Source organism: Poecilia formosa, unplaced genomic scaffold (genome assembly GCF_000485575.1).
Source record: "Poecilia formosa unplaced genomic scaffold, Poecilia_formosa-5.1.2 Scaffold831, whole genome shotgun sequence".
NCBI lineage: Eukaryota > Metazoa > Chordata > Actinopteri > Cyprinodontiformes > Poeciliidae > Poecilia > Poecilia formosa.
Window position 1 is genome coordinate 104,584 of NW_006800770.1, and position 9,733 is coordinate 114,316.

At 41.0% G+C, this 9,733-nt stretch overlaps 1 protein-coding gene across 3 annotated transcripts; it reads left to right on the forward strand.

Moving 5' to 3' along the window:
- Positions 1-552: 552 nt before the first annotated feature.
- Positions 553-9,456, forward strand: LOC103131760 (sorting nexin-4-like). Of its 3 annotated transcripts, none has more exons than XM_007543481.2 (14): positions 553-889; positions 1,030-1,238; positions 1,397-1,535; positions 2,588-2,737; positions 2,836-2,883; positions 2,970-3,025; positions 3,596-3,668; positions 4,165-4,226; positions 4,386-4,451; positions 4,566-4,655; positions 5,505-5,604; positions 6,335-6,480; positions 6,563-6,677; positions 6,755-8,306. In XM_007543481.2, exons 1-14 carry the CDS (start codon positions 806-808, stop codon positions 6,800-6,802), a joined length of 1,386 nt encoding a protein of 461 aa, XP_007543543.1. In that variant the 5' UTR covers positions 553-805; the 3' UTR covers positions 6,803-8,306. The 3 variants fall into 3 exon arrangements, with proteins under 3 accessions (XP_007543543.1, XP_016522369.1, XP_007543544.1); XM_016666883.1 differs by lacking the exon at positions 6,755-8,306 and adding an exon at positions 9,349-9,456 and having other exon boundaries at positions 554-889; positions 1,114-1,238; XM_007543482.2 differs by having other exon boundaries at positions 555-889; positions 1,114-1,238.
- Positions 9,457-9,733: the final 277 nt, after the last annotated feature.

Consider the following 9,733-nt stretch of genomic DNA (forward strand, 5'->3'; position numbering starts at 1 on the left):
CGTTGTAGTTTTGTATAGTTATGGTTAAATTATTACACCAATATCTGAAAATATATTTACTTACATTTACTTTTATCCACATCTCCTAGCTACTTCTTTCATGTCATTTGTGTTTTTCTTGTAAAGCAAGAAATGGGCTTCCATTAGGATTTCCATTTAGGACGCTGAAAAACACAGCGTCCTAAAAATGGAAGTTTGATTCTGTATTATTATTATTATTATTATTATTATTAGGTCGCTTTCCTCAGTCGGATGATGCTCACTGCGCATGCGTCTTGGATCCTCACCGTCATCATTTGAAGGCTGACCTCACGGTGCTCTGTGCTGTGTGACTTCAGTGCATTACGGTAAAAACTGATCTGATTTCAAAATAAATACAGGAGCATAACTAGTGTGGTTTTACGATATTACACCAAACTAATAATTTTTGAAACGCTTAACACTAAAGAAACACTAAAAATATTGTCAATTTAAAAAAAAAAAAAAAACAGATTAGCGTTTGGTGAGGAACAGTTATGCAACTCATTGGTGCTCATTTTTTGCGGCCATAGAGGCTTTAAATGTATGGAGTCAACCCAGGACAACTGTAGTTTCTGTGTATGGCGCGTCTTCTCTACCGACTGAATACAAAAACTAAGCCTCGTTTTAAAGGTTCAGCGAAAATTTATCCTAGTGCTTAAATTAATTAGTTTGTGTTTTTTTTGTTTTTTCTATCATAATCCTTAACGAGTCGTAATATCTAGTATTCGCGCGCAAAGCAACACTGCGAGGCGAACTGACTGGACCCGTGGTCTGATGAGGAAGGATGGCGGAGGACGTGAAGGAAGAGTCGGTGACTTCTAACGATGAGTCGGATTTAGCAGCATCTGACGGGAGCCTAAATAACACGGTAAACAGCCGCTTTATCTTGCTTAACGTCTTTTTGTTTAGCAGAGACGTCGCTTTGTGTCGTGGTTTTTAACATGAGCTTACGTCAGGGCTCGCTTATGCGAGGAAAACTGGGCTGACGAACACAAACATTTTACGCAGCTACGTCGGAGCTCCGTGGCCGTGATGAGCCAGAAGGTTTTAACTGTCATCTCCATCCTGACGCGGGTTGTTATGTTGGGACAGATGTTGACAGAAGGCTCCTGTCTCCTGCGGAGGATGGAGATCAGTGTTGCTGAAGCTGAGAAAAGGAGCGGTAAGAATGCAGTCAGCATACAGGAGACCTACACTGTGTACCTGGTTGAGACAAGGTGAGCACAGTAATCCACCGGCTGCTGTTTGAAGATGTCCTGTAGTTTGACACCTGATGTTTAAAAATGCGTGCAGCTGCACTTCCTCCTCCTGTGATATTGCAGAATTCACCTTCTGTTTTTTTTTTGTTTTTTTTTGTCTTGAACAAAATATAAAGACCAATGGATGCAATTGCTGAAGGCCATAATCCACCGCCTGACTCTCTGTGGAGGCGATACAGTGAGTTTGAACTGCTGAGGAACTATCTGATAGTTACATATCCATACATCGTGGTTCCTCCTCTGCCTGAGAAGAGGGTGAGTTCAGGGTGGCTCCTCATGAAAATGTCATGTATGTCCCTCATCCATTGTTTCAATACTGCATTAATACTGCTTCCACGGCCTCTCATTTATTAGTTATTTTATGTATTCAGGGATAACGTGCCCAAAGCATTACCCTAGTGGGAAAGCAGCATTGTGGCATTGTTTGTTCATTTCAACACATTTCCTGCTTAAACAGCATTCAGCTGTGCTTGGTATCACTGTCTTTCTGAATGACCCAATGTAAACAAAGCATCAATTGTTAGACAGATGGTCTCACATTTGACTCTGGAATATTATGATTCAGCTGACTTTTTTCTCGACACATCAGTGCATCTTACTGGCGATGCTGGATGTTTCCTCCTTCAGTGGAGTAATTCTCTGTCCAACATGGTGTGACTCAAAGTACCTGAAGAATCTAGAACAGCATGTCTTCTCAGGGATTTGATTCTGTTCTCTCGTTTATTGAAAATAATATGGTTTAGATCAGGTAAACAATTTTTCTTATGAAATATATATCTTATTTTTTGTTGACATTATATTCACACCTCTACGGTAACAACCCAGGTAACACACACATCGAAAGAACTAAAACATATTTGAACATAAATTTTATGGAAGGATGTGCAAGAAGGTATAGAGAGCAAGAAACATGCAATCCAGAGAATTTCACTCTGTAAGCTCCACAATCATAGCTGCATAAATCATAATTCATATATCTGGACTTGTAAATTGAGTCACAATTTTTTCTTTAGTTCATTAGATCAGATGAACTGAGTGAGGTTCATATTAAATATATCAGATTAACTCTTCATATTCAGTAAATAGGACTTTTTGTGATTATCAGAATGGTTTTGAAGCCAGGCTTAAGGTGCTTTTCAGCCATCATCACTCTGTTTTATAAACAAAAACAAGTTTCAACCATGACTTGTTTTTCTTTCTCCCAACAATAATAGACAAGAACCTTCACCAAGCCTGGCTTGGCACATTTTACAAACCTTTCCAGGTGTACAGAAAGGTGGGGGTAATGTTGAATTTTCTGCTTGCAGGCAGAGTTTGTATGGCACAAGCTTTCTGCAGACAACATGGACCCAGACTTTGTGGAGCGGCGCAGGATTGGACTGGAGAACTTCCTGCTCCGTGTGGCCTCTCATCCAGTTCTTTCCAATAACGAGATGCTTTACCACTTCCTCACCAAGGTGTGGAATGTTGCTCCTTTGTTCCTGATCCAAATATGTATCCTATAGAGCTCAAATCTTAAAGTAAAAAAACATTTCTCTGTGACTTTATGTGGCAGGAGCATGGCTGGAAGGAAATGGTGTATGAGACAGGATTCCAGGCAAAGGTATAGGTGTGCAGCTCTGCTTTCTGTCATCACTGGGATGTTCTGTGTTCTCTGGGTTTGAAAGTTTCCTGACATTTCCTTTGCAGGCAGATTCCAGACTCAGAGCTTTGAGCGCCACCTTCAGGGTGAGAAGTCCACATAAGTAAGTCTAACATTATGAAACCATAAAGTTTCATAATTTTTTGTAATTGCCTAAAATCTTTTGAAGCTGTTAAACCCCACAAAGGAGATACATTTTTAAGATAAGATGTCTTTATTGTCACTCATGTAGAATAAACAATGGCATTTACGGTGTTGTTTGCAGATTATTATGAAATATTCAATGAAGAGTAGAATTAACCAATGTTCCAGTTACTGTGAATCAAATGCAACTCTAAACATGTGGGTGTCAGCCTTCAGTTAAAAAACCTGTGTTTCAGCATCTTTACAGTTTTCTGGCAGTTTGTTCCATCAGAGTGAATGTCCTGATGTTTTTTTTATAGCTTTTCCTGTGGGAATTTGCTCTCTAGAGCAGGGCTGTGAGGCAGGATTCAGGGTGGCCCTTCACTCGGACCAGGTTTTCATCTTGACAACCTGTGTAACTGAGGGTGACATCCCTGATATAGAGATTTCTGTGAACCTTAAATGGTCAAAAGTGTTTCTGTCACTAAATAATTATTGATAATGCTGAGGCTTTCATGCTAGAAATATTTCATTAATGTCTTCATCTCAGACGCCTAGTGGAGATGAAACATTACAGCGATGGGCTTCAGTCTCACACTTCTCAGCTGCTTCGAGCACGAACTGTAAGTTCACACACACACACGCGCGCAAACATTTTTTGTAATTGCCTAAAATCTTTTGAAGCTGTTAAACTCCACAAGGGAGTTATTGGGGGGCTAATGCCATCCCTCACAAGATCCCTCCCTGGGCGGTTGGTCGTGGTCGTGTCATGCTTATCAGAAACCACCAGCGGTAGTACTGAGTCCTACTTCATGCAAAATATGACGTACACACTGAAAATGTCACAACTGAAAAATCTTCCTGTTAATTGACTCCTGGCTGTTCCTCTGAGCCTCTCAGCAGTTCTACAGTCGAGACGTGTAGGACAGCACACATTCCAATGTAAATCCTCTGCCATCTTTATTACTGTGAACATCAGAATCCAGGAGCTTCTAGGGGATCGTTAGAACATGCTAGTAAAATGTTTTATGCTCAGTATTAGTGGAGAATTCCTGCAGATGACAAAGTGGATCCTACAACCTTTGCATTGCAGATTAACAGTTTTTCTCTGTCCTGCAGAGGGTTGCCGATAGACTGTATGCTGTTTACAAAGTCCACGGAAACTATGGACGAGTCTTCAGGTTTGACAACATGCCTGCATGCATCCTTTATCTGAACTAAAGTGATTTAGAAGTCTCAGTTATTAGTCATAATGCTGACCTTATGCAAGACTGTTTGAACAAATTCATAAGTGTCTCTGATCCCTTGTAAAAATTAATTCATTGGTGTGTTCACTACAGTGAGTGGAGTGCCATTGAGAAAGAGATGGGAGATGGACTGCAGAGTGCTGGTCATCACATGGATGCGTAAGAACTCTCTTGTAATAAATCAACTCATCTGATAGTCTGGAGAAGCTCTTCAGTTAAAACATGCAGAAAGACCTCATGCTGACAGCAACCATGTTGGTCATTCACTTACAGCTATGCTGCCTCAGTAGACGACATCTTGGAAGAAGAGGAACATTATGCTGATCAGCTGAAAGAATATCTGTCCTACGCTGAAGCTGTGAGGTAACATTCAGGAGGGGCTGTGTGCATGTATGGCCCTGGGACTGTTCCAGAAGTCAACAACAGTCCAGCTGTGTGTGACACAATATAAGTCTAGATACAGCTGTTGTGTTTCTGTCCTCAAATGTTTGATAGAAAACATCACAGAACAGTTATCGTCATGGAGACCCAGGAACCCAGCAACAGGTCAGAGGGAATGTTCAAAACAGGATTATGTTCTACAACAGCCTCACAGCATTAATCAGAGAAGCAGCCAAGATATCCATGGTTACCCTGGAGGAAGTGAAGAAATCCAAAGCTAACGTTGGATCACCTGTTCAGTAGAAAAGTATTAGTTGTGCACAAATCTGGACTTTAAGTTAGACAGGCAAGAAGAAAGCCATTGTTAGGAAAGTCACGACACGTCCTGTTTGCAGTTTCTCAAAAACACTCAGGTGGCCAAACTACACATTGCTCTGCTCATTAAGAGAAATTTGAACTTTTTGATCTTCATGGAAAAACAACAAAACAAGGAATGACAAAGAACAAACACTGTGTGTGTGGAAGCTGGTTAGAGCTGGTGAAAATGGATGGCTCTAAATCCAGGATATCCCAGGAGAAAACCTGTTAGAGGCTGAAGAAGCAAAACATTATTTTTTTTGTATTCTGCACCCTCAGAATACAGCCAGAGATGCAATGAGACGGTTTAAATCGTCCTGAATTCTAATGCACCCACTCCATTAAGGTTTCATTTAGAACAGATATTCAAAATCATTAAGCATTTTCCCTCCACTTCATTTTGTTTTCTAACCCTACTATGACATACTGTATGAGGTAAATAAATGGAATTTAGTATTGCCTTTGCCTTTGCAGAGCAGTGTGCAGAAAACATGAGCTGAGCCAGTTTGAGCTGGAAATGGCGTCCCAGGACCTCATCTCGAAGAAGCAGCAGCGTGAGGAGCTGGCCACCGGGGTACACCATGCAGCATCATGTAGCATCACGCAGCATCACACATTAGGTCCTTTATTCCAAACTTTATGTTGGCAAAAGGATCCAAGTGCTTTAATTAATCTGTTCTGATCACTTCTAAGGCCACAGGTGTATAAAACCCAGCATATAGTTATGCAGACTAATGCTGCAGAAAGTAGTGAAGGAACGGGTTACACTGTAGGGCGATTCTAACCTACATGACAGGATAGCACTGCTGTAATAAGTCCAGGCATGAAACCTTCTTTTGGAGAGTGAGAAACAGAGGTGTACACGTGTTTTTATTCAATGTATTTAAACTTCCTCTGTATGTGTTTTCTTGATTGTGTCCTGTGGGTGGGTGGGTGGATGGATGGATGGATGTTAGAACCATCCTCCTGGTCTGACACGACTGCACCATACAGACCTGAATGAGACCTTAGGCATGAGCTAACAGCATTGGTCTGCACAGAGTTCTGGTTTCAACCTAATAGAAGACATTAGAGATGAATTACAGAAGGCATCATGACCCATCCAATATAAAACACTCCCTAAGTCTTCCTAAAAGAGTGCATAGTGTTGGGCCATGTGTGAAGGCAGATAAGTGAACGCTTTTGGCAACATAATGTAACATTTATAAACTCAGTCAGGTGTTTTAAACATGTAACTAATCCAGAAGGCAATAGCTTTTCATTTATTCCATTTTCTGTTCTGTTTCTCTTGCTGACCATCTCAGATAGTGCGCACTTTCTCCTTAAAAGGCATGACCAACAAGCTTTTTGGGCAAGAAGCACCTGAGCAGAGGGATGCCAAGCTCAACCTCCTGGAGGAGCTGATAGCAGAGGGGGAAGAGACTGTGAAGGAGAAAACAGCTGAGTGCGAGTGAGTTGCAGACTGTGTGAAAGCAGCAGCATGGCTGATGGATCAGGTTCTGGTACCGCTCTGCTTCATGTGTCTTTTCCAGTGAGCATGCTGAAAAGGCGTGGGCAGACATCGTCCGTTTTAAGGATCAGAAGGACAAAGATCTGCAAGAGGCGCTCATCAACTACGCTCTCATGCAAATCAGCATGTGCAAGAAGGTAGAGAAGAGCCTAAACTCAGCTTACATTTCTGTAAAAGCTCACTGTCTAGTTTCATGTCTACTCTCTTTTTACAGGGAATACAAGTGTGGAGTAATGCCAAAGAATGCTTTCTCAAGATGTAGAGTCAAAGCCATGCAAGTTCTACTAATATAAGTGAGACCTGTGGACACATTTATACACTGGAACATCTTATTCAAGTACTTTGAACGGCGTGGAGGAGATAATAAAAATGACCTTTAACCTGATGTTTAAGCTTTTAATATTTTCAAAAGTTACATGCTGGAGATTGTTTCTTCGGTGTTGGATCTATATGAATGAGCACAGTGGGAGGATGGGCTGGTGAGGCTGAAACTAGAGGAGAAGATATGAAAATATCTGAGACTTAATCCAAAGGTATAGAGTGGGAGCAAATTATTAGCATCTCAAAAACTCAAATATTAGCTGAACTCTGACCCCAAACCCTTAGAACAGAGCAGGAGGAAGCCCAAACCATTCCTTCCACCAATCTGACTGGACGAGGATCAGATCCCAGACCGCAGCGTCTTCGCCCGCCTTTAACCGTACAGCCAGGTAGAATATTAAAGAGAGTGGAATATTGACTCTGGTGCCTGGAAATTAAGTCTTCAGTCAGAGACATCTGCAGATTGGTTGCGAGACTGACCTCTACCAGAGATTCTTTCCACCCACAGCATCACCATCCAAAATGATTCTTTGAAGATACTTTGATGAATTTAGTTTTCATTTCCCTTTCATTCCCCATATTATTTTTGAATTTAATTGAAACTTTGACACTGGTCAAATATCTGGTCAATGTCCCCTTATATATGAAAAACATAATCTTGTAATTAGTCAGACACATAATGGTATTATTTAGGATCATGTAATATAAACTTCAGCGGTGTGTTTATTACCAATGTGCAGTAATTCTATCGCTGGTAAAAATGACATTACAATTGCAAAGGGAAATTCATGTGATCCATACTGGATCCAAAGAAACAGAAGGAAACTCCATCCATATAAATCTCAGGAAAGGAACATGGTGATAAAAGGGAGAAACTTGGACATCTGTCCAGCATGAGCAGAAAGGCTGAAAACCTTAAGGTGTAACTCATCTGGTAACATGGTTCAAAACACAAACTATTACAGTGAAAACAACAAAGCAAAGCACACACCAATACGGTTTATTACAGATCTACACGGTGAGAGAAACACACTGTTTGTTTGTAATGAACAGCTTGCTGTGTGGACCCGTCTGACAGCTGACAACTATCAGCTGTCAGATGACAGCTGATAGTTTCCACACAAATCAAATCGGATTGTCATCAAAGTTAACTAAACATTCTGTTTAATAAAAGACTTTGAGTGAACATAACTTAATTCTCATCAATTTGTTTGTACTCATCTTAAACGTGCTGTGAACTTTTGGATTAAAAATGCTTGATAACTTCATCTATTTAAGTTGAGTTCATGCAAAAAAAACGTTAAATATTTGAAAGTGGTGAGGACTTTGGGTTGTGAAGGGTTACTGCTTGATGTTCACACATTATTCAATTTTTGCTCCACCGAAGAGAAAGTTTTGAACAACTTATTTCAGTGTTGGAAAAAATAAAATATACTGTGATGGTGGCATGTTTCTTTAATATGTTGCAATAATTGATTCTGTTGAGGCAATTGTAGCGGTGGGGATTGGCCAGCAAGGTATCCCACAATGCATTGTGTCACCAGCAGCAGCAAGTTTAAGGAGAAACGGTCATCTGCAGTCAGTTCATCTAATGAGCCACTTTCAGAGCAGTTCTCTAATTAACCAGTTTTGGCATTATATTTGCATGTAACTGGGCCATGAGTGAGCAGTATGACTGTGGTGTTCTGCCTGTTGGTGCAGCATTCATATCTATGTCATGTTTTACTGAAAAAAAGTCAGCAAACTATTACTGCTTTCTATATCATCTGTTAAATTTTGAGCAGAGAAACATAAAAAGCAGGAGCCAGGAAGTATTTCAATTAGGTAGTTTTTTTTATATAAGTGGTTTCTACTTTAAAAAAATAAGCTTTGGGATTTGTTCCAGAATAAAACATACTCAGATTTATTCAGTTAACTTCAGATGAGCTCACTAAAATTGCACAAGTTAATCTAACTCAAAAGTATCATGTTAGTTGAGTTGTGTAAACTGAAAAAGTACAACTTACACATATTAACATATTTATGTTTTGAAAACCTGATATTTTTGGGGCCATGATTTATGAGGGCATGATTCTTATGAAACAACACTGTTACAGTCAGGCGACCGGTTCAGGGTTCTGGTGATGTGTCTCTGGGGGGATGTGAGACTGGTTGGATTTCACTTTTTCTTTATTTTTGCCTCTTCGGATCATATTGTGAAGAGTCCTGTGTGTAAAATTCAGCTGGCTGAATAATAAGGTGGAGCACTGCTGGGTGTAAAGTGAAGAAAAACTCTAGTTGCTAAACAAAAAGAGATTTGACTGTGTGTTGGTGGCTTGAGGTAGAGACAGGACAAGAGCGCAGGACTGAATGAGACAGATGATTCGCTGAAGGGAAAACCTGAAAGAGAAGAAACTACTACTCATTCACTTTCCAGAGCACTAGGTGGCGATAATGCGTATTCAAGATGGTTACCAAGCACACACAAAAAAGAAATTTTCTTCCTAGTCTGCAGCAGCTGCTCGCACGTGAGTTGGAACTTTGTCCTGGAGATGTCAACAGACCCAGAAGGACTGAATGATGACCCGGATGAGGGGTTCGGGGCCTTCGTGGTGCTGCAGGGTGGGGGCCTGCAGTCCTCAGGGGTCCCTCAGGTATACTGGAAGAGCCTCTATCACAAGATCACCAACGAGGTGAGCACTGAGCACTCCGTGTGCTCACCACACGGAGCTGACCTGCATGAAGTGTCGCGTTAACCCGGGTTCTGTTGTAATCCCGCCGGGTTCGCCGTGTTCTCTGCCTCTCTGCAGGTTTACGATGCCGGGGAGGTGTTTGGAATAATGAAGGTCCAACAGGAGGAAGATGGGGAGAGGAAAAAAGGCAATTCTGGAGT